General features: G+C 38.2%; 1 protein-coding gene across 1 annotated transcript in view; it reads right to left on the bottom strand.

Annotated features, from left to right (window-relative positions):
• The window catches only part of DISC1 (DISC1 scaffold protein), a gene marked incomplete at both ends in the record, with an annotated part of 133,675 nt that overhangs the window by 108,692 nt on the left and 352 nt on the right, over nt 1-24,631 (bottom strand). The window contains 3 exons of the mRNA XM_029086837.1: nt 2,399-2,453; nt 17,395-17,630; nt 21,441-21,564. Of these exons, the coding sequence (XP_028942670.1) occupies nt 2,399-2,453; nt 17,395-17,630; nt 21,441-21,564 (415 nt within the window). The remainder of the gene's footprint in view (nt 1-2,398; nt 2,454-17,394; nt 17,631-21,440; nt 21,565-24,631) is intronic.

Raw genomic sequence — 24,631 nt, 5'->3', positions numbered from 1 at the left:
AAAGATAATGAACATTCACAAAGCCAGCATCCTCCTTTGCTGCTGGGGATCATGCCACCCTCCCCTAACCAGTCTGACTGCAAGCGCCTGTGCCAGGGGCCCCCGCAATGCCCTTTCCCTCTTCTCAGTCACCAGCTCTGCTGCAGCCCATGGACCAACAAGCTCCAAGTCTAAAAATAAGTCCCTTTCAGTTTCAGAGCTGTTCTTTACAGCCAGATATTACTGTATCTATTTAAAAATTCTCTTCAGTGGTTTGTGGGGGATTTTTAAAGCAGATTTTTTTTTTTTTTTTAAAAAGGCTATTGTTTAGGAATATACCTCACAAATCTGTGTTCCAACACATAAATACTACTCAAAAAAAGCTGTCTTATCTGAAATCAGTAGGATGCTGGTTAGCAAAGATATGTGGAATCAAGATGAAAAGCAGCAAAATATCAAAAGCAAATTTGCCCATTGTATGTTCTTCCATCTTGCCAGCACATGTTAATCTAAAGCAGCAGAAACAGGGACAAGGACAATAACTAAAGCACTGAAATTTACTCTTCCTCCAACCATCTGAAGAAAAAAGTTTTGAGTAACCTTCACATTTCTTTACAAGAACACCTTGAAAAAGATAAGATAAATTCTCTTGGCACTGCCTGAAGAAAAGGACAACCCACCTGGATCTCCCATACAGCACAATCATGCCATTAGCAAAAGGAGAAGAAAGGTGGTGGATAAGGGAGATTATTCCCTTCATTAACCAGCTAATCTTAGCTTTTGCAGCCTCAGCTGAAAACAACATGGATGAGGCAGAAAAGGCCATATAAATACTAGTGGCACAGGGGAAAAGAAAAGACCTTTGACAAAGTAGTGTTTTCCCCATGCAATGAAAAGGTCTAAAACATCAGCTCTATTCAGTTTGAGAAGAAAATAATAGGATGAGTTGATCTGAATAAATAAAACAATAAATTATTTGAAGGAGTCTCATTTCATGCTTCCTATTTACCTTCTCTAATAAATAAAAGCCATCACATATGAATAGAATGAAATTTAAATAATATTTTATCTCTCGAATTTTTAAAGAAACAAATAGGCTGTGGAATTCTACCTCACAGACTTCTCAATTGTCACCCAATGTTTCAGCTCTTATTGAAAAAGTCTCTAGATACTAAGGTTATAAAATAAAACTTTAAAAGGCATACATTTTCAGGGGAGAAGGCAAAAATCTGTAACTTATGTTTTAGCTTGCAGATAGCTTGAAACAACACATCAGTCTGAGGTACGAATGTCTCATTCATTTTAGCAGATGAGCTGTAGGTCTATTATAATCTTTTCCCTTATACTTTATTCACAGTCATTTAAAAAATACAGGGGTGGAGTACAAAGTTATAACGGTCTATACTAGTTTTTTCCCAAGATGTGTGCATAAGCAAGGAATAGAGGAGAATTACCTCAAAATAAAGTAGGGGAGAAGGAGGGAGGGGTATTGAGATGTAGTTTTTAAATGGTCTTTTTAACAGTGCATGCTGCAAGTGTTGGTCAAGGTGAGTAGGAAGAATAGATTATAAATAATACAATTTTCAGTAATTTTGGTGAGTGAAAGAACACCAAAACCAAACAGTTTCATGTTCTTTCTCTAAAGAACATGAAAAACAAACTTATTTCAGAGTATAAATTAATTACTGATCAAAACATAAATATTTTCCACTCCCTGTTCCATATGGACTTATATGAACTACCTACAATAAATGGACCTTTTTTCCTAGAGCGCTCCTGGAGTAAAGTGCTGTGTCTCACTGAGCCCTTCTGAAATAAAAATAAAATTTTAGTATTATCTTTCTTGGAAGGAGGCCACGAGAAATACGAAAATTAAAGGAAAAGTATTACCATCTCTGGTTAGAAACAAAAGGTATCCTAAATACACCACATCACTCTTCTTTTTGTTTTTAAAGGAGGATGAGAATTAGATTGTTAGTTTATTATTAGTGAAAGGACAGGGAAAAGAGGTACTTCATTTATGCTCTTCCTTCACACCAACAAAAGCAGCCAGCTAGGAGAGGAAGATGCTCTGTATTAAGAGTGAAAACATTCAGCTGTGACTCCAGTTCGCTTTCATTTCATGAAGCTAAGAAGCCTGTTTCTAAATGGAGACCAGTGAGAAGACTGATCACTAGTAAACACAAGCCAAGAAACAATAGGTTACTCCATCTGCTTCCTTAAGCATAATCTCTGTGGCCTGTCCAAATATAAGTTGGGGGTTTTTTTGGAGTGTATGCTTAAAAATATTTACATGCAAAATCTGTTTAGAAGAAAAACCACAAAACCAACTTTCTAAAACACAGACAATTTATTAAGATGCAAGCTACAATCTGCTTCTCTAAATATTCTGAAGAACTGAAAACTGATATGTACTTACTTTGGCAGTAGTTTCTTTAATGGACATGCTGAATGATTGTTCTTTTTCCTGAAGGCTAGAAGGGATTAAAATAAAAATAAAATAAAGTTGACCTTTGCTCATCACGGTCTGCTACACAACACACATTTTCATATGGAAGTGTACAGGCTTTAAGACAACTCATACTAACACAAAAGAGCCAATACCAAGATAAAATCTGTATATTTTGTTTCAGTGTTGCTAGTGACTAACCAAAATTTTGGTGACTAACCACCCAATTTCTACTCACTTAATCCTGTTTGTTTGCAAAATGGTTTGTACACTAGCTTTACAGTTCTTAATGAATGAGTTTATATACATTTTACTTACCATCTGAAATACAATTATGATTATTTTTGTAACCATAATATCTTAGAAGTTCCCAGTAGTGTCCAGAAGCAGTGCTTTGCTAGGCTACCATCCTAACACCTAACACAAAGGTGTTTCTGACACAGAGAGTCTGCAGTTAACTGTCTTCTTATAACCCCATTTCCAACTCTGCAAGGAAAAGTTCAACTGCAGTCACTTGTTCTCATGGTAATTTTATATGAAATATCGCTACTCTGTGTAGTTTAATAAAAACCTACAAAATATTTGTACCAAATTGATTCAACAGTAGGCTGAAATTGAGGAATTATCCATGCTTATATGAAAAAATTCAAGGTGTTCTTCCATATATAAAAGCAGGTAGGTTTACTACCCTGATATAGTAAACCTGTGTCTTTGGTGCTTGTAAACAAATTCACAAGTTACATTTCTAACATAAAAGTTCAAAAATACAAGTCAAATCAAACATTAGGAGTTACTATAGAGATTATTTTTGCAACTTTAATAGTTCCCTCTCTCCTTCTTAGCAGGCACACACTTTTAAACAGTGTTCGATTACTTTATCACACGCTATTTTCTTTTCCATCAGACACCTCAATTCAGTGTATATGACAGTCAGTACTCCCCACCAGCAGCACTTCAATTCTTCCTTTTAGCTGCATTACAGAAATCGTACTCCTTTCATGACCTACCACTGATATTCTTCTCAAATAAAGAACTATTCATTTATTTCTGAGCTTTTCTTTAGTGTTCAGCACTAAACTATCCAAACATTTCAGAAACATCACTGGATTTATTTCAATGACGCTCTCGTAAGATAAGGCAGCACTGTATTCATTTTGCAGGTGGAAGAAACACAAGTCACCGTTATTCAGAAAGCAGGTTAAGACTGAGTGCCCATTTTGACATGCACACAGTCCCTGCTGCCTCTATGCATTTCAGTTTTCTTTTGACAACTTGCTCCTTCCTATTTTCCAGGCACAGCACTGGCCAAGTCCTGTTTCAAGAGTCAGCATTTTTGTAAGTTTGAACCCCAAAGCACACAAAGTTGGACTTGCATTCAGTTACTGACCACCTACAGAAAGGCTGGCTGGACCATCTCTCCCAGCTGCACACAGGAGCGAGACAGCCTCAGAGGCAGAACTCAGCTGTCCAGCCTATCATTTAATCGTGTTAATGAGACAGCTATTTGCATTGCTTTCCCTAATGCCCTGCTTCATGGAGCACACACCTTTTCAACATACAGCTCAGCAAGGTCAGTCACCTCATTACCATCACAGCACACAGGGGTCCCTCCAGCTCCAGATGAGACAGTCACCTCAGAAATAGCTCATGACAATGTAAGTCAACGCCTGTGTAAGGCAACAAACAGAAATACAACTGGCTAGCTATGTAACAGAGGTTTAACAACATTTCCCACACAGCAGTCTCCGATTTCTCCCTTTTCTACAGCAATATATGGGCAAAACACAAAATATTACATGTGTAATGATGCCATTATCAGCTTCCCGCCTGCCTCTGGGCATGCCAGAGGGAATGAACTATTTAGCCATTTCTTTTCTCAGGCTCTGGAGCTCCCCATGACTTTCGGCATTTCCCACAACCAGCATCTGAGCTGGTCAGGTTATGTAAAAAAGAGCTGGGCTTTGTGTACAGATGTCAATGGGGAGCAGCAAGGCTGCGGTGTGTAACTGAATGAATAATGAGTGACTGACCCAATTGTTCTGAAACTGTCTTATAAAATTAAACTCTAAAGACCCAGGACATAATAAAATGTAAAGTGCAGTTATAGCCAGAACAACAGTATAAAGATGGCATCTCTATTTAACAAATCTCTTCCGTGTGCCGTTCCTCTTATCCATTTACTTTCTTCATAGAAAAAACCCCAAGATTCATACAACATTTCACTCCTCTGCAGAACTCACACAGCTAACAGGAAGAGTGATCAATTTTTCATTTCTTTTTAAACCATACATCCCAAACGGCATTACAAACTACGACTCAGTTGTAGAATCCGTATTGCTAATAAGGATGCACAAGCCCATGCAGACTTTCAGGTCCAGGTGACGAGTGGGGAAAAACCACTCTCTTTATACCCAGATTTCTTTTTTATGAGCATTTATCGAGTCACTGAAAAATAAATAAAGAATCACACACTGCCATTTCAATGACAGCACAACTATAAAGATAAATTTATATTAATCTGGCACATATCAATAAAGAATATCATTAGTAAATCATCATTTTGACTCAAGGTAGAGATAGCTACATTAACCACAGACTGGAATCTAAGGAATGCCTTTGTTACAACATTTCAAGCATTCATGCAGACTCTTAGAATTGTATTTGTATTATTTATGGTATGAATTTCACAGCAGTATCCTGTTTCAAATCTTTGTTAGCCTTCAGAGTGATACTGTAGGAATTCCTTATTCTTTTTAGAGATTAGCCCATCACACAATTCACACGCAGCAATCAAAACCGTGTACAAACCAGCCACAGTTACTAACTACAAACAGCTTTTAAATACGTTTATTCCTCGGTTGTTTTTTCTTCTACCACAAAACACCCTCACGGAGAAGCCCCTCAGAAGCTTTGCAATTAACTGACAAGCTAATGACCCGCAAGAGAAATCAGGTAGTCAATACCAATTCATTCTACCAACAAAGGGCTTTAACAGCCATGATCTGTTACAGGTGACTCGAACCAGAAACAGTATTTTCTTATACCACCACCCTGGAGCATCATATATTTCATTTTAAGAGGGGTATTCTATCTTAACTTAAAAGTTGCTTTACTTATTACTACCAGAGAAAATGGCTTTAGAAAGAGTTCCTTGGAATAACACTAAATTCTTGCCTGGGGAGACGTCCATAGTTTTGACTCATTGCTATTCTTCTCTGGCAGAACAGCTAATCAAGAATTTGACTGCTTGTCCCCACAGTCTCTGCAATCTATTATAAGGACCATTTAGAAGTTACTTCTCAAATTCAATATAAGCTAACTCCATCACAGAGAAAGCAAAGTTCTTGACCCAGCAGATGGAAGGACTAGTATAAGACAAGAATTCAATTAACGCAAATTTAACTGACTAAATGCAGGAAAATAAAGGGTTTTAACGCTTGCAGAACTGACAGCAATCTGCACATCATGTGTAATTTCTTCATTTATGCAGACGGCCATGTAGGCCTATCATTTAAATGGCTCGTGATGGATTTACACATGTTGGGATCCATAATGAAGAGAGAAGAAAAGGAATGTAGACTTGCTACATCCTAGGGTGTCATTGCTAGACCAGAACAGGAAAACAGGAGCTGAGGAATTGCCCTTTCTGGATAATGAATGAAGTAATACCTTGGCAAAACATGGACTTCAGCTGGAGAACTGCAGGAGGATGTGGGAATGCTGCATATTCAGGAGCTGAGGCTGACTTGGTGTGTAATAACAAACCACAGGAAAAATTTTAAGATCTGAATACTTAAAGCAAGCCAGTGCCTTTTAAGTATCTCATTTTAGTGAACTTAAAGAAAAATAGGTACTGAGTATGTTGCATTACAATAACACAGTTGGAACCTGCTGAGACAATGATGTTCATAATCAGGAATGGTGTGCTGGCAACATAAAGCAAGCCAATTCAACACAATAGGGGACAGACGGAAGACTGTTAATCGAGTGCTCTGGTTCGCACATTCCTCACTCTATCACAGGCTTCCCACATGACTGCAGAGGCCATTAAATGTCATGAAATAACAGATATTAAAAAGCTTTTTAAAGAATACTCCAAAAAGTTATGATTTACATACAGGAATCACAGATACTGTGGAAGTGGTTTTGTTCAGAGGAAGGCTGACTAGCACAATACTGGGAAGAATGGCTTTCTACTAAAGGAAGGCATGTTTCTGAACGTCTTTCCTTCCACTTTGCTAGTATACTTCCCTTTGCATACCAGGCTATTGTGCATTTATGTTTTGCTTCCTAAGAAAAAATTCAAAGAATGAAAATGGGCAAAAGGCAAGTTGTGCTGTTCTCTACATTCATGATATATAAATATACATACTGGTTAAAAAGAAACAGTTACAGTATTAATGACAAAAATATATGACAAAAAAATGTAGTCAGAATGCAGTTTCCGGAACTGCACAATAGAACACATCACACACATGGTACCAGTGTAAAATAAATAAATTCTGTACAGAAAATTCTTATTTTCATACAGAAACTAAGCACACATCTCTGATCTGAAAAGACTGAAAGACAAAAGGGCGTCCTTTAACAGCAAATATTCTTCCTCATGTTACTGTCACCTAAAAGATTATTCTAGATCCTGTTATTTCACTCTCTAGCTCCACACCACACCACAATATAGTGCTTAAGCAAAAAGCACTTTAATTTCTTTAAAACTAAGCACAAGTCAGGACAATTTAAAAGTACCCATATTTGAGTTTCTAACTCAAGAGCAACAGCCTAGAAGCCCACACTCAGAGTGTAGGCATATGAGAAAGAATGATGGGTTGAATCCTCAATTCATATGAATATGGATTGTCTCCTAGAAAAAAATATTATTAAAGAGTTGTGGGGTTTTTTTTACCATCAGCAAATTTAAACAGTTTATAGTATGTCTGAATTTGGCTCAGAGTAATGAGACTGCCTGCAAAGGATAACCTCATTCTAATGGTCACAGCCTGCAGAGAGCATGACTTTTCCAACTTTTAAGTCTTCTAACATGATTCTTTCTCTGATTCTGAAATCATAAGAAGCTGTACTCTCTTAGAAGATGAAAATATATAAACCAAGGCCTACACTTGTCATCTTGCTTTTAACAGCAAACAGAAGCTGACCTTCCAAAAAAACTTTTGCCCAGTCCTTTGCAAAATAAATCAGAAGTGCTACTCGGGGAACATTTGGTGTAAACATCTGCTACAGTCTATATCAAGGCAAAAATCCAACAGAAGTCCAACAAAAAAAATCTTAGGTCTAGAGACTTCACTGGGCCTTTAAGGAAGAAATCCACAATACAAAATCAAATCAATCAATCAGCAACTTTCTTGTACTTTTATGGTTCCCTTGATGTGCATATCTCGGAAAGCTTTGAAGACAAGTCAGAAAAAAAAGCTTTTGAACAAAACTATACTTAACAAGAGACAGGTTTAAGCTAGACATGTACAACTAAAACCAAAAGAAAAAATAAGAAAACATACTTGTACCCAAAGTTTTCTTGAGTAAAATCAACAGATTCATTTTTAGAGATGTTCTGGTAAAAAACTTCACATGATAAGACCTACAAGGGTGTTGCTGGTCCTATACTTCTGCTCAATTTAGAACATTCAGAGATAGACTGCATTAAAAGCACTAAGGTAAAAAAGTACTTTCTGTTTTCTTTTTAAATTCACCACCACAAAGCTTGATTCTACCTAATCAAGGAAGACACTGGATAACGAGATTTTCATCCTATGTGATCTGTTCATACACCTGGCTGGGCTACATATCTGGGTATTATCAAACCAAGAAAGCAATTTTTCAGTCAAGCTCTTAAGTTCCTTTTCATCTTCGTGCAATGATCCATGGGACTTCAGACAATGAGACTGTAGCACAGTAGCACATCTCCGTGTTGGGAAGCAAAATCATCCTTTAAACATAAGTCAGGGTTTTCCAAACAAACTCTGATTTCCCCTTAGATAATGCAGCCCACAGAAAACTTCTGTAAGACAAAGCAGCTGGTTAAACAATGATAAAAACACAACATTTCTGCTGAACTGATGCAGTGAAAATCCAATTTTTCTATCTAAACCTGTCGGTGCTCTTGAGGCATGGACTTTGACACTAAATAGAAGGAGAGAAAAGTTGTGTTTAATTCATACTGAAAATGAGATTTGTGGCACTTGCAAGGACTAGTCACCTGAATTAGAAGTATAATGCAAAGTTTCACCTTGGAAAGCTTCCAACTTCAAAAATTAATCTGATCTGAGACAAAAATTATCAAGAGATGTACTTCAAGGTACAGGAGCATTGGACCTTCTGCACATTTCAATCTGCAGAGTTCTTCAAGGAATATGAATGAGAACCCAAAATTATGCACCAAATTCTGAACCATCAGAGAGCTGATTTTGCTCTAGCAATTGGCTCTTCTAGCTACCATTTGCAGAGCAGTTTTTCTCCATTGCAGCTTTATGTCAAGGATTGCTTCAATACATGTGCTCTCCTGCTCAGAATTTATCAATAGGCAGAACTAGAAGTACACTTTCCCAGTGTCTTTGTATAACCTCAACTTACCAGTAAGGTTTCCCATTGACCCAGTTCCCATGGGTTGCTGGGTGAATGCGCTTGTCTTCGTCAGCTCTCAAAGAGATATACAAAGTGGACTATAAGAACTCATCATCCTGCCCAGAAGCTCTTACATACACAAGAACTCTAAACTGAGACAACCCTTATTTGTGCAGTGCTGCCAGACAATAGCCCCAATTACAGGAGGGTTGCAGAAAAATCGGGGCATTAGATAACACTTCACAATTTTTTGTAAGAATGATTAATAATAATATTTTGGGTTTTAATACCTGCAATAAGAAGACAGAGGCAGCACCTCAGTCTGCATAGTATGGTAGCTGGTTTTTATAGATGAAATCACTCCAATAAAAAAACAGTTCACAGTCACTTGAGGATGCTGCTGGCATGTTTAATGATGATACCAAGCTGAATTTTCATTGCCATATACTGAGAAATCTTCTGGTCCTAAAACACACCATCTAGACAGCCAAACTAGCTGTCTGTTTTAACCAACCATTCGCATGGTGCTACATTTCTCACCAGTCTCTCCCATCAGCTGCTGCTGCAGAGTGGTTGTGGCAGTTGTTACTCCAGTTGCTACCTGAAACAGGAGCATCAGACTGAAAGCAAAGGCACAATCAAACAACTATCTGCAGCAGCAGTTCATCATATCTACTTTCCTCAGATTTTCTGATATGTCAAGACATGCCCATTCTTCTGCTACATCCATCTGGAGTGCACAAAAACTAGAGCTTGCCTACAGCAGCTGCAACTATTCTCTTAAGAATAACATCCATTGTACTTCACTGACTGAAAGGGTCTGTCCCTGGATATTGTTGTTAGCTGTTTCTCTTTATTATATACACATGAATTCAGTATCACATATTGATTGGGACAGCTGGTCATTTTCCCCTAAAGAGAAATAAATCTTATCACATGCATAGCCAGAGGAATCAGCACATATGTGGCCTGGACTTTATAGGCTGCTACCTCTCACTGGATGCTGCTCAGGCAAGTGAGGGAACCAGATACTCAGCAAGGAAAACCAGATTCCTCATTACACTACGCAGGTGGTACTCATCCTTCCGCTGGGACTTTTTCCTTTCATAATGCTTTCATAAAACTGCCTCTAAGATTGCTCCAAAATACTTCAGGTTGCTAGCAGTGGCTCTGTCCTTTCCCTGCTGTGTTTCTAACCCCTCCTGTTCTTCCCAAGGAAGGCCAGTGCCTACAGTGCAGAAGCAGAGTTTGCAGAAGCCCTTTTCCCTCCCTACAACAGGGGTCCGCACCAGCCCCAGTTGGATCAGAGTCACTATGAGCTGCTGAGCCACAGAACAAAGGACTCAACTCAGACACAGGCAACTCGATCAAGAAGTTCTCTGCCACAAATACAAACTCTGGCAGCTCTTTTCCAATGACTTGGTTTGCACCTTTGCAGGAAGCAAATTAACTACTTGTGCTGAAGCACAGATGTTGTATGGCATACCAGGATTTCAGTACAGTTTCTTCTAGAGTTGCTCCCACAAGTGAGAAAAAAAGAAACAAAGCCACTTGCCCAAGGAGTCTACCCTTCAATCCTAGGCAGAGAACAAAGGAATGAAATTAATCCTAGGTAGACAGAATGGAGAGGAAAACATCTATCTTAAAAAAGAAAGCTGAGCCTCCTAATCAGTCAGATGACAAAGAAAGAGGCAGACCTCTTCTTTCACCTATGACTTGTCTTAGCCTCTCACAAAAGCCTGCAGCCAACTTCAAGAAAGCTGAGACGATGGCCTCCCTCAAAACACAAACCCAGTTGTGGGACTAGCTGAAAATGAGACAATCCTATTATCAAAGCCTGGGTTGGGTTATGACATTTGACACAAAATTTGGAGTTTCCCCTGAAAAAGCCCTTTGTGTCAGAGGAAGTTGGCTGTGTGGCCAGTCGTTCTGAGGGTAGCAAGTCCTGGGAATTTCCATGGCAGAGTCCTCCCCAGGTCCCAGGGAACGTCCTCTCTGGCTCTGCTCCTCTGCTGCAAGGCCACTGCTGCAGGTTTTGTGAAGCTGTAGCACACAGAATAAAACAGATCAATGGATCATTAATCAAAAGAACTACAAATTAAAAAAACAGGGCACCATACCATCTTCTTTATACCTAGCTATAGTAGCAGCGGTGGTATTGGCTATATTTTAAGAACCCCATAATTGTATTTTGGTTCATCTCTGTCTATGGACAGAGACATGTTTCCTACCACAAAAGACAGTTTTAAAATCCTGTGTTAAGCTTTAAAAAAAAAAAATTAAAAATCAGAGCATCATGAAAGGGCTCTAAGTCAAGGCAGTAAGGCAGATAACCAAAGTGACCTGTGCATCATCCTCATATCATGGAAGATGATTTATCACTGACTGAAATTAAGGCCTTGGAGGAAAACTGAAACTGTCAGAAACCTTGAAGATTCCCACGCCCAGACTGGGACAGAAGTGAACAACAAGGAGAACAGTTTCTGGGGCTGTGCAGCACTTCTTCACATGGTGTATCTCATATGCAAACACTGTTCTTCAATTGCTGCAGACATGCAAAACTAAAATAACTGAACTAGTGAGGTGACTGAGAGTTCTCTTTTCTTCACTCCTTTCACTCAGTGATGAAGCCCTAGCTGTGGTGGCCACTACACAAGTTACCTGTTTTGCCTGCATATCTGACAGCTCAAAATGCTGATTTCATCATGTGCATTTATAAGAGGGAAACAAAGAGGAAAAAGCTCTTTTCTCTCACTTATCTATTTTACTTATTTCCATTCCTTTCTAATATTATCTCTTCCCTGATATTTTACAACAATACCATGTGGACAGATAGCACGTTGTGGGTGTAAGAGAGATATTTTTAAGGAGAATAATAAGAAAGATTGCCATACAAAGCAAGGAACAGTACAGAGGAAGCATTCCAGAAGCTTTATCTTCTCACCCAAAACAGGAGCAAGAATTTTTCATGAAAACACATATGCTTACACCACCACCGGTGAAATATAACTGTATCTGGGAAGGCAAGTAGCTATCAGGTAGCGACAACTGACAGCAGGAGAGCAAAAGACTAGTCAGAAGGGCAGAAAGCTTTTCTGCCAAGGGAGCACCATGGAACTGCTGACACCCTCCGAGGGCAGAGACATGATGATACAGCACGTGAAAATTGTTCTCCAAGTGAAAGACCCAGAAGTAAACTAAGTCGCATGAGAAAGTGAAAGCAACAGTGACTTGCTGAAAATGGCTCCATGTATAAGCCAGTCCCAGGACCAGCTAAAACCTCCTCAGCAGCAACTGAGTCCAGAAGTTACATAACGATGCAGTGTGCTTAGAGGTCTACTAGACTATCAGGGTCTTCATGGTCTGACTCATAACACAGCACAGGAGTCTTTCCTGAGAATATTCAGGAAAATCATAAAAAAAAGTTTAGATTATTGTGCCTCTAACCTACCTACCAACATCACTTTCAACTTGTAATTAAGGCTGTGACATCAGGAAAAAATGCAAACAACAACAAAGTTCCAAGCAACCCAAAAAAACCAAGAAGAAAACCCAGAAGTAAAGACTGGCAGAGAGTATCTGGCATTAAAAGTACAGTCCAGTTCTCTGCTGTCCCACACACAGGCCCAGCAAACAGTCAGGAGCATTAGCTGCCTGTGCACTGTAGCAGAAACGTTTTGATGCTACAAAACCATTTCATCCCTCTGCTCTTTGTATTTGCACTACACTTCTATTCCCAGAGGATATTCTTTACATAGTCAAAGAAAACCTCAAACCACATATTTAAAAAGGACTTTCCTGGATAGACTACATGTTGTCTAGCAAACAACAGATATCTTTTTGAAAGGAGAGGGTGCAATTTGTTTTGTGTCTTCTAAATACAATTCCTTAAAGCTAAGATTTTTGTTAAAAGGCTGATGTGAATAAACATGGCTGCATTCAGACTTCAGTAATTTCATGTTGCTTGCTAACCACTAATTTGACTAGAAAATTCATATACTTTGAAGAACTACAAAAGGTGTCTCCCAATGACAGCACACAACAGCCCATTCTGAATGGCATTTTCCTAAGTTAATATGTGAAACTATGTATAAGTTTTTTTTTTCCAACTTCTCCCAAGTAAATCAACATCTTTAAAAAAACCTCACCTTTTTTGGCTTTATCAGGCTTTGGCCTCAATTGAAGTTGCTGAATGCTTTGAGTATATTCCAACTAATAAGGTTTTCAACCCCCTGAGCATTTGTATTTCACTTTGAATTAATCTTTGTCAGATGAGCTCCAGGCATCACTAAAGCAGAGTGAGCTGGTTGCATAAAACTTCAAGTTCAGTTCCTTGCGCCACTGGCCATGACAGTACTATAATCACTAATATACAGAATAGAGAATTTCCCTATCTTCAGAAGATCCCACACATCCACTGTGGAACAAATTCCTACTAATTAAAAATTGTTCCATGAGAAGAGTGGAAGAAGAGTATTCAAATATTTTGAAAGATATTTAATTTAATTTCTTCCTTTCAACCATCACTCAGCACCCAGACAACAGTCCAGATGGAACTGTGCAATTTATTTTAAGGATAACATGCTGTACAGTCATATGCACCTGTAGATATGGATAAAAACAAAAGGGAAAATGCTAAATGAAACTAAATATGAACAGAAGTATAACAGACTTCCCCAGTTTTCATTGTGAAATGAAAAGAAACAAAAAAAGGAAACGACAAGTACTGAAGAGACTAAGCCAAACAATTAACATGGTCTTATTTTATAATTAGAAGATTCAGGTTACACTAGTTAAAAACATGTATTTCTGAAATGGTGTCCTCTTCAGTAGAGGACAAAGAAATTACATATTTTGTTACCCTTTGCAGTCTCCAGGAAAAAGTCCTTCATGCTGAAACACTCGGACCTATTTTCCTCCAATTTCAATGTCATCTTTAGTTAAAACACAGGCATGCATCGTGGTGCACGCACCACCAGCTGCTCCCACCTTTTAAACACAACTCTATGCAACCCCATGCAAGCAGGATTTTTGAACTGCAATTTCCTTGTTTTATAATAATAATTACATCCTTCAGTTTACCAAAAGCAATTAGGCCTGGCTCAGCAAAATGACCACATTTTGTGGTCTCAATCTCAATGAGAATCCCTGTCAAGACACAAACTAACATATTTGTTTGCACCTTAACCGTCCAGGTTTTAACCTCTGCTTCCAACAGCCCTCAAGAAGGGGCCCAGGGTAACGTGTCTAACATTTATCAATTCTTCAAGCTCAAAGCATGCTACAGTTACTGACAAAAGCTTTTTGTTTTCTAAAAGTCCACCGCATACCAAAGATAAACAAGACAAAACAAAGGATTATTAATCTTCCTGAAAATAATAATGTTTGACAAGAAAAATAAGCTTAGAAACAATGCTCAGCCCAACCTTACACTGACTTGCTCTCTCGCTTCTGCCTGCTTCTACCTGGGTAATTATTCTTCATTTAAGATGTTCTCTCACATTCCCTGAAGTTTGTTTTAATAAGTTGCTATTTAATAGCGTTTAAATCAAAAAAAGCAAAATAATTTGTATTTTATAGTGAGCTGCAAGACACTCAATATGATTCATTATAGCACAGATTGTCTTAAGAGATGCTCCACATCAGCCCTGTGTTATTCCAGTGTTGAATTCAATTCATGTACCCAACAAATAATTATGCAAAAGCACAGCATAGCAGAACTTTACTGACTAGCATAATGCAGTTAGAACAAATACATAGTATCTCACAGCCCAGTACCCAGGAACTTGTCATTTACAGTCCATAAACACTGAAGGACTTTCTACATAAAGATCTTCAGTATATATGCATGAGTAATAGTTTTATTTCTCACACAGGTAGTCCTAGCTTTATAAGACTTTAATTTTTTTTTCCTCTTCAGTGATTCATAAAATAAAGTATACATTTCCAGAAAAATCTCTTTCACATTAAATATCCCAAGACTTTGGAATTTAAAACTAATATGCTGAACTGGCTTTGTCAAGTATTTTAACCTGTTGCCTAATATACAATTGCCTTTCACGACAAGCACTAATTGAGGATAAGCCAATGCAAGTTGCAACGAGGGAAATTCTGGCTAGATATTAGACGAAAAAGATGACAGCAAGGGTGGTGAAATGCAGGCTGCCTAGCAAGGCTGCAAAATCTCCGTCCTTAGAGAGACGCAAAACTCAGACAGATGGGGCCCTAAGTGACCTGATCTCTCGGAAATTGTGGCCCTGCTTTGAGCAGGGGTTTGACAAGATGACCTCCTAAATTAATCTATAATTGTATGACAATGCAGGGGATGCCCACAAGCATACAGGAAGTATATCCACACCAGATGTCTTACTATCTGCTTGTTAATTTTTCATCTTACAGAAAGAGAGAACTGAGCATGACTGGATGCAGACATAAGATCACTGTAATCGAGATATGATGGACTGTAAAGCTTTAAAGGAAGACAACCACCACTCTGTTCAGTTTAATAGTGAGCCTAACTCTCATTATTAATTAACCACAACCATTGAAGGAGAATATTCTTCCCCTCAGCCCTTCTGAGGGGATATATGGCCTGCCCTGAAAGCAAGAAGTGGCAGACAACCCATGCTGGAAACGTGCCTGCTGACCACCACACAAGCGCAGCTCTGGGATGCTTTCAGCCACCTAAAATAGCAAGTGGTTTGGGGAAGAGATTTGAGAACCAAAGGCAATGAAGGGGCCACATGATAAAGTCAAGTGGTTGAGTCACACTGATGGTCTGGAGATTTCAGTCTGTGCTCCCAAGGCAGCTTTTCATTTTTCAATAGAGCAGCAGGCACAGCATATACAACACTTGGGTAGATTTTGAATGGGATTTACCAGACCAGGAAGCCACAATCATGTAGAGAAAACACATATAACGTGTTTTTAATTCAGCGCCACCATCTCCTACAGAGAGTAGAATAGCTGCTGAATAGGCAGTGAGTGGTACCTTGCTTTTCTGAAAGGCTGCATCAGTCAGGTTGTTCCTTGTTCCTCTAGCTCACTTTGCTTTTAAGTTGGGGGAAAAAAAATCTAGCACTTCATCAATGGAGAGTTGCCAACTCCCTCAACAACTGTGATGACCAGGTCCCTCTCTCATCTTAGCTGAGTGCTCTAACCATTAATCCTTTCCTCTTTCACTCTCCCAGAGTCAGAACTCCTCTTGCCTGTTAGCTTTCTGGCCTTGTGCTAGATTTCTGCTTTTGCATTCCCAGATATATTAAGGGCCAGCATACAGACTGGGATGGAACACACTACCTGCCAGGACACAGAAATCCTTGGCAGATAAGAGCTTGCTTTGAGGCTGTAGGTTCCAATCCAGACATCCTGCAGAGGACCTAAATGCAGAGCTTCCACATTCTGAACCAAGGACTCCAGCTTCCACATGATCATGCCACAGGTGGGCATCTACATCATTGCCATTAGCAATTTTAAATAAAGCCCAAAGAGAGGAGTATGTCCTCTACAAAATGTTCTGCTGACTTAAAAAAAATTTAGCACACATGAGCAGTAATTTCTCATGAATGTTAATATAACCAAACTAAATCAAATAAACATGACAGGAGGAAAAAAATTGCAAGCAACATAGTTATTGCTTATCTGTAAGAAACGCAAGTTAGGATAAACAGGAATTTTATTTTGTCCTGGTGACACAGCAGTGGTAACGCTTTCAAAGTTCCATTAACAACATCCCACTGATTGCCAGTACTGTTTAGGCCCTGAAGCACTTCTATTGCTTTTATAAATAAAGATGAGGCTATTTCGAAAAGGTTACCAAGAGTAGCTACTTTTCCATTTAAAGGAACCATGCACTGTGCACTTAACTGTAGGTGTCCCAAAGTCTTCATGCTGTAATATCCCTTCCCCCACTACCTCGAGTCCACTGTCTGAGCCTAAAACTCATCACATTGGACTTTATTATGATTGGTAGTTCACTGAAGCAAGAAGCATCTTTAATACTTATTTGTATGGTACCTAGTACACATTTTCAGGCTGTGAGAAATATGTTGTAATTACTGCATTACTAAGCTGGGGCAAAAATTCCACCATTTAACAAGAAATAGTTTAAACTGATGATGGGTATTGACAGTTGATTGATACATATGCTTTCTGTAGGTGGCTCTTTACCATAAAAAAACATTAAGTGCAAGACCTTCAAATAACTACAGCCTTCCTCCCTGAAGTATATTAATATTAGTACTTCAGCATCTGTTCTTAGCAAATTTTAGCGTCAGAATCCAGCTAATTAGTTGGCACAATGACGAAGAAAACAACTGACAGACAATTCAACAGTACATTGGGAAGATACAAGACTCCACATCACTGCCAGCATACTGAAATTTAAATACCTCTTTATTGTCCCAGGAAGATCTAGAATGAATGGAATTTGATAGGAAGATGCTAAAGTGTCATCCACAGCCTTGCTTATTTCCTGTAGCTCTCTCAAAGAAATGCAGCCAAGTAAAGCAGTGAGTTCACAGTCCTGTGACCGAATAAGCCTATCTTGTTCTTCAATTTCTCTTCTTAGCTGTTGATCTTTCGCTTCTAATATGGCCAGTCTTGCTCGGAGGTCTTCAATTTCTTTCTGCATAGAACAGAAACCTGAGTTTACTATGAACTCTGTTAAAGAAACCCTTCTGCCCCTAGAAAAATGCAATGTAAGTCTCAGAAGTAGCATGAATTAAGGTTGTCCAATTTAGCACAACAATAAGTGAGAAGACATTCTTTTGTTGACACACAATAATTCTTAAATCTCTGGTATTTAGAAACTCCAGTACTTCCACAGTCCAAAACTCCCCACCTCCATGTCAACAGCAAATTTCAGGTTCCTCTTCCAACACAATCAGTCACCTTTTACCTTTAAAATACATGGGTATTTCCCAAGTTAAAACCTTCTCAAAAAAACCCCAAAATCTTAGTTCAACCATGACAACAGAATCTTGCTACAGATTGGCAGCTAAAGTGATCAACCATCTACCTGTCCTCCTGCAGAATATCCCTGCAATGGTTCCTCTAGGCTTCCAATTCAACATCAGGCACAGGATGTAAGTGGTGAATCACAAACTGTGTAGCCAGTCCTTTTGATTATTAATATTTAATTTTAATAAAAGCAAAAAATCCCTCCGTTGACTTAAAATGACCACAGCTTCAACCTCAGTTGCACTTTTCTTGACAGAAATTCAAATCTCGTACACTATGATACTGATGTTTCTTGCAACAGCACAACGCAATTTTTCCTTGAAAACCCAACAAATACTTTGCAACAAGGAAGGAGCACTTCAAGAAGGAGTCTGGGTTGCTGCGATAATAAAGTTATTTAATATATGGCCCTTGGCTCATTTGTCCCAGAATTTGAAAAGTGAGTAAAAAAAAATGTCATACTGGAGAATCTGATTCTCTTCCTACATTTGTTACAGTCCCTGTGAAACTCTGCAAGCCACTTAAACTGCTATCTCCACACACAGTCACAGACTGAAGGTTCACCATTTTCCATATAACCAACAAGAGGGGCCTCTGAAGTGCTATCTACAGACTCTCAACAGAAACCAAAGCTCAATTCCATGCTCTGAGGATACTCCACCCAGCAAAAAAAAGAAAAATCAAAAACAAAACAAAACATCTTTTTCAGGTATGTAACTAAGCATTACAAAACTGACATTAGAAACAACCACATGGCTTTTTCTGGTAATTCACGTATTCATTCTGTATCTCTAGAATAGCAATAAGAACACCTCTTTACCCAAAGCAATGTTATGGAGATAAAATCAAGTGATTTTGAAACACTCAGATGCCAAGTTGATTAATGTTGGAAAAGGAGACCATCCAAAAGAGGGTTTGAGTGGCATACTATAAAAAGGGTTCTGGGGCCAAATACTGAGTAATGAAGATAAACTGGTATTCTGAATATCTGAACAAGCACTTTCCATCTTCAGCAATCCCAGGAATCTGGGAAAAAAAGGCATGCTCATATAATTAAAGACTCTTATAAAACATACATACTATGCACAGATAACTGACTTCGGCATTTCTTTGCTTTCTGAGTGCTTCACTTTGAAAGCTTAACATTCTTTTAATGTTTTCAATGCAATTTAAGTGAAGTTTAGTTCACTAGTGCTTGTTTCATCAATAGACATGTTTTCTGGTTTGCTGCACTGCAACAAGCTCCCTGAGTATCACTTAAAACAAGAAACAGTCCTTGCATGTTGAAAGGTTGACTGGCTCAAAAATTTCAACTTACATTAGTGCCACACACTAGATTAATCAATTATTTTCCTCCCTTTTTGGTTTTAGATTTAGCGACAAGAGAACAGAGCAGCCCATGTCTCAACCCACATGCATTTGTCAAGGACAAAAAGGTCAGCAGGCCAAAAACATCGGTTTCATTTCTTTCAGTCTCAAATCAGGCTTTTAGTGTGCACAAAGGACAATTCTGTCTCTGTGTTACTGGTTTGGGAATACTGCCAAAATCTTAATACGCTCTACTTAATACAAAGACCTTCATATTCTTTGAAAACGTAGTAATTGCAATCACCGCAATAAGCAACCTACATGGGAACAGAAAGGGAGATGAACAGAATTTGGTTTTACAAACACTGAAATGTTTTTACAACATAAATAGATACCAGAAGCACACAATCTGCATTCACAGAGAGAAAGCTGTTCTGCTTGGGAATAGTTCACAGGCATTCTTGGGAGAATGGAAACTTTAGAGTCAGTAAACTGGAATTCTCGCACGTTCTTTTCCAGAAATGCCAAGTCGCCTTTAATGTGCTCTTGGTCAGCCTCCAGGGACAGATAAAAAGGACTGAAAGTCTCAGCACAAGATGATATTTGGCTCACTAAACATACGCTGGAGTTTTACTTTGTTGATTTGAGTTTAAACTGAGATTTCTAAGACAACAGCAAATCACTACTGATTGTAAACCTTCAGCTTCACTTAAGGGCTGATGTTCTCCATGAAGTACAGATTGCAGCAGAAACATTAATATGTAAATTTTAGATACTGCCACAGACTCTCAAATCCTGGAAGAAAAATGCAGAACCAATAGGAGAGAGGGTAGAAAGAAAAGGAAAGTAAAGTAGGGCTAAGGAAAAGGAAACAAAAAGCAAACAAAACAAAAAAAAAGACTAACAATTTCAGGTCATGTGAGATTTTGGGCAGGAGCAATCCCTATGGGATGCTGGGAGCCACCAAACATCACAGGTCAGCCTTCTCCAGAACTTCAGATTCATGATAATTTTGATTAAATTGTCATAAATAGTAAACCTGTATGACAATGTGGCTAACTTTTCCCTTAGCTGACACAGAGCCCTAAGTACAGCAGTTTTGAGATGAATAGCTTGAGGTGACTGTCTGGATTGTCTAGATTATCAAAAATAGTTTTCTGGACACTGATAATGTTGAACTACACTATGTCTCCTCTTATATGTGGATGAAATAAATCCAAACAATACAAAAAGGTGAATGACTAGGATAGAAAAGACATTTCTTCATTTAAGTAATGTTTTGCAATGGCCCTGTAAGACGCTTTTCTCATTTTCTTTCTGGTTTATACATATATATACACATATATTTAGGTGTATACAGACACCCAGATTATTATACTATAGGATTCACCCAAGGAATAAAAGTATCAAAAATAATGAGATTTCAAGACAAGACCATAGAAAAAAAGAAAACTAGATCTTCTAGCTTTCTAAGATGTCACATTCCCGAGTGTCACTGTCAAGGTTTAAAAGGAGATGGAACAAAGACTTGCACTAGATAGTAAACTGAGATTTTTGAAGGACAGTAAAAAGAAAGAGCTAGATTTTGCTTAAAAGGCTTGCAGATTTAAACTTGGACAGAAGCCATCATGAAAACATTCCATTTGCCAAATTACCACATTGTGACATCACGTGTCAGTGTAGTTATTGTTGGCAAATGCAGACTGCTCTGTGACAATTCCTTCATCCTTGTGAAATGCATCAATCATCTTTCAGGAACAAAAGCTGGTAAATCATGTATTTATAGTCAATTCTAATCAGAAATGGATGAAAGATTGCTTCCTTCAAAACTTTTTGTCTTCAAATAAAAACTTCTGAAGATAAGTGAAATATTAAAATGTCAAATTAGAACATAAAGAGAACACTTAAAAAGGTAATGAGGAAAGTCAGAGCACACACACAAGGCACCGAGCCTTCCAGTTCTGCTTCTCTGTAATGAGATTAACACAATTCCTGTGGCTGCCATCTCCAATCATCACTTAAGATTATCAACTGGACTACAGCCAAGGCTCTAATTGCTGCACAGAAGCAAAGTCACTATTACTATAAATTTATTTAATTCTGTGTGACAGCTTACAAGCTTTTCCCCACACAGCACTGGTTCTAATACACAATTCTGCAGTGTTACCTGTAACCATTTCTTTTCTTGAAAAAGTTGGTTTCGTTTGGTGGCCGAAACCTGCATCCTCTCCTGGTAGGTGGACCTCAAAAGTTTACGTTCATTTTCATGCCAAAGCTGAGTTTCTTCATGTCTAGCCCTTTGAAAAAAATAACAAAAGCTAAAAATTAGCGTTATCGACAAGTATCAATGTTACCTTCATAGTCATAACACTCCATCACCAGAATGATTACATGTTAAACAGACACAGTTAGAGAACAAGAGATTTTTCCTTGGCATACCTTCCTTTATTATCTCAAACATTTATACTGTTTTTACAACACGCTGAAGAAGGAAAAAAGAAAACTTGTATAGCTTCAGGCTTCCCCCAGCTTTTTCGTATTTCAGAAATTTATCCATCACTGCCTTGAAAGAGACAAAACTAAGGCATGTAATTTCTATCAAAACAGAGAAAAAAATCTCTCTTAGACAGAAGTTTAGAAACTTGCCAACGCCATTTTTGCAGCTTCTGTCAGCTTTTGGAGACTACATTAGAGATCATCTGGAGTGTTTGCTCCACAATGCCAAATTTTACTTCTCTCTTGCACAGAGAGTTCTTACAAAATCACAGTCAGTGGGATTCCTCACAGTGGTCGGTACAATCCTCAGCTGTAAATCTTTACATGATTGGACCCCAAGGTAATCAGTGCATTACATTAAGTGTCAAGTCTATAATCAGCGTCTCAGAATGCACCTGCAAACAATGCAAACCTATTTTGTCTTGCATATTCCTGTATAAGGGCATGCATACTTGCAAGGCCAATTGCATTTGTGTCCACCTCTAGAGACAAGCACGGGCATTTCCACATAAAGGGCACAAATGCATTTCAGTATCTTGTTTAAAAAATACTTTAACTCAAATAAAGGATGTTTTTGAAGCATGATCTCCCATTATAATCTTGCAAAGCAAATACATCCATGCCACATACAAAACATGCATCACAAGTCTGGTTTAAGCATGATTAATCACAAAATTACAATCTCCATGCACAGTTGTTTAACAAGCGTGTAGAACAAGAGGTTCCCATCTCATCTGCAGGACCATCAGAAGACACACAGGCATTACCACCTCTCTATAGGTTGAAGAACGTACTGAAAAAGCAAAGCAAAACCCTGGCACTAAAATAAATGACATTAATACTTAACAAAATAGACATAATAGTGTAACTTTATTTTTGTAATAACAAAACAGATCAAAGAGGCACCTGTATTAGAAGGTGCTAGGCTATCACTGTGTATGTGCCTTACAATCATTATAAGATTGCTGTGGCTCCAACTGACCACACTGCCCAGCAGCTCTGAAGCCACCTTCTTTTACTAAGAGCTGCATCTTTCTGAGAGCCAGATGCAATAGAAACCTGAGTGGCTGGTCAAAATTTAGGAAACATTCCATGATAAACTTAGGTTATTCTCAGAACCCGCTTGGAAAATCCCATTCACATCTGCCTACTTGGTACTGAGGAAACAGAAACAAAATCTCTCTGATCTCATCAAACCTGGGTGATTGCACAAACACGTTATTGTTCCTAAGCTAAACATAACCAAACCTGGCTCCTAACACTTGCCCCCAATACCCTCTGTCAACGCTGAATGCATTCACCTAAAAACTCACCTCATAGCTTAATCAAGTAAAACAAAACCGGGACAAGAATTTCAGCCTCATTTATTAAATAATCTGCCATACACACTCTTCATTTAAAATTTCTTTATTTACAAAAAGATGAGACTGGCTTGACTAAGTAAAACTGCAACAATCTGATCTTCTGGGGCTAGCCTGATCATCTTTTTAATTTTTCAGGTGTAAAAACAAATCTTGGGTATATTTGGTTTGTTCCAATCAAAATGAAAATAAAACCTGAAGCCTACAAATTTTTCTTGAAGATGTGGCCACGTTTTCCACCCCGTACTACCTAAAAATAGTGTTGGGATAAAAAAAATTTAAACACCCCTATTGAATACAAAGGGTACACTTGCTACATCAACAAGAGAGTCAGACCATAGACAAAGCAGTGTGAAAGGCTACAGGAATGGAACAAGAAAAATAAAGGGTGCCGCAATAACAACAAACTCAAAGAGTGTGCACAAGACAGAAAAATGAAGAGGATATTCATCTGACCCTGAAGAATGGCACTGCTTTCAGACCTGTGCAAAGAGAAGAGTTACAGATATAATCATCCAAAGAACAGGAACATTTTCATAAATGTGTATATAGATGTTATTATATATATAAATATATTATATAGAAAAAAAATAAGCAGACTGTATATCAAGGATGCTTTAGTAACTCAATTTCTACGACACCTAAGACAACACCACCTCTAAAGCAAAAATCATTATTACAAATTAATGCATAAAGCAAACATGTCCTAATGACAAAATACAGAACATTGTATCCCAACCTTTGAGGAATGGTAAAACAGCTGCTTAGGACCTCAGAAGATAGAAGTAAACAGCTCTGAGGGAGTACAGTTTGTTTTAAGCCTGTCTCATTATTAAATACTATAAGTAAAGGCTCAAAACACCCTTAAAAGTCTCAAATTTTGCAACAGAATCTTATTATCTGTACTGATCTAATATTCATGTATATCAAAAATTAAACCCAGATGTATTGACTAGCACACTGCAGCCTTTATATGTACAATCTGCCAGAAAACAAAAGGTTTTTCTTCTTTCACTTGTGCTACTGCATTTGAGAATAGCTTCCAGTACCTATGAAGAATCCTCTTACTTCTAACAGTAACGAGTACCATAGCTGAAGAAAGACATAGAAATAGAGATAACTTTTTCTTCCTAAGCTACCTCTCTCCCTCAGGTCACCCAATCTTTGAAGTTGCTATCCCTTCAAGAGAAGGCTGAGAACTTATTTTTGTGACTTTGTAAAGTGCTGAGCACATTACTGCCACCTAACAAGTGATGCACAAAAGGAAGCTCCCAAAGATCTATGCATACAAAAAAAGATTCTGTTTTTCCTTTATATTTAAATATCCTTTAATTGCCTGAAAAGGAGCATCAGAATTAACTCCACAGGGAATCGTTGCTCAATATGCCTTGCTGTTGTATGCTCAAGCTGCTGTGTCAAGGAATCAATCCCATTCCCACTCAACATCATGAGAAAAGTTCAATTTCATTCACCAGTTCATTATGATTAATGTTTTTCAGAG

This window comes from Antrostomus carolinensis, unplaced genomic scaffold (genome assembly GCF_000700745.2).
Source record: "Antrostomus carolinensis isolate BGI_N321 unplaced genomic scaffold, ASM70074v2 scaffold13239, whole genome shotgun sequence".
NCBI lineage: Eukaryota > Metazoa > Chordata > Aves > Caprimulgiformes > Caprimulgidae > Antrostomus > Antrostomus carolinensis.
This window is presented reverse-complemented; position numbering and strand designations above follow the sequence as displayed.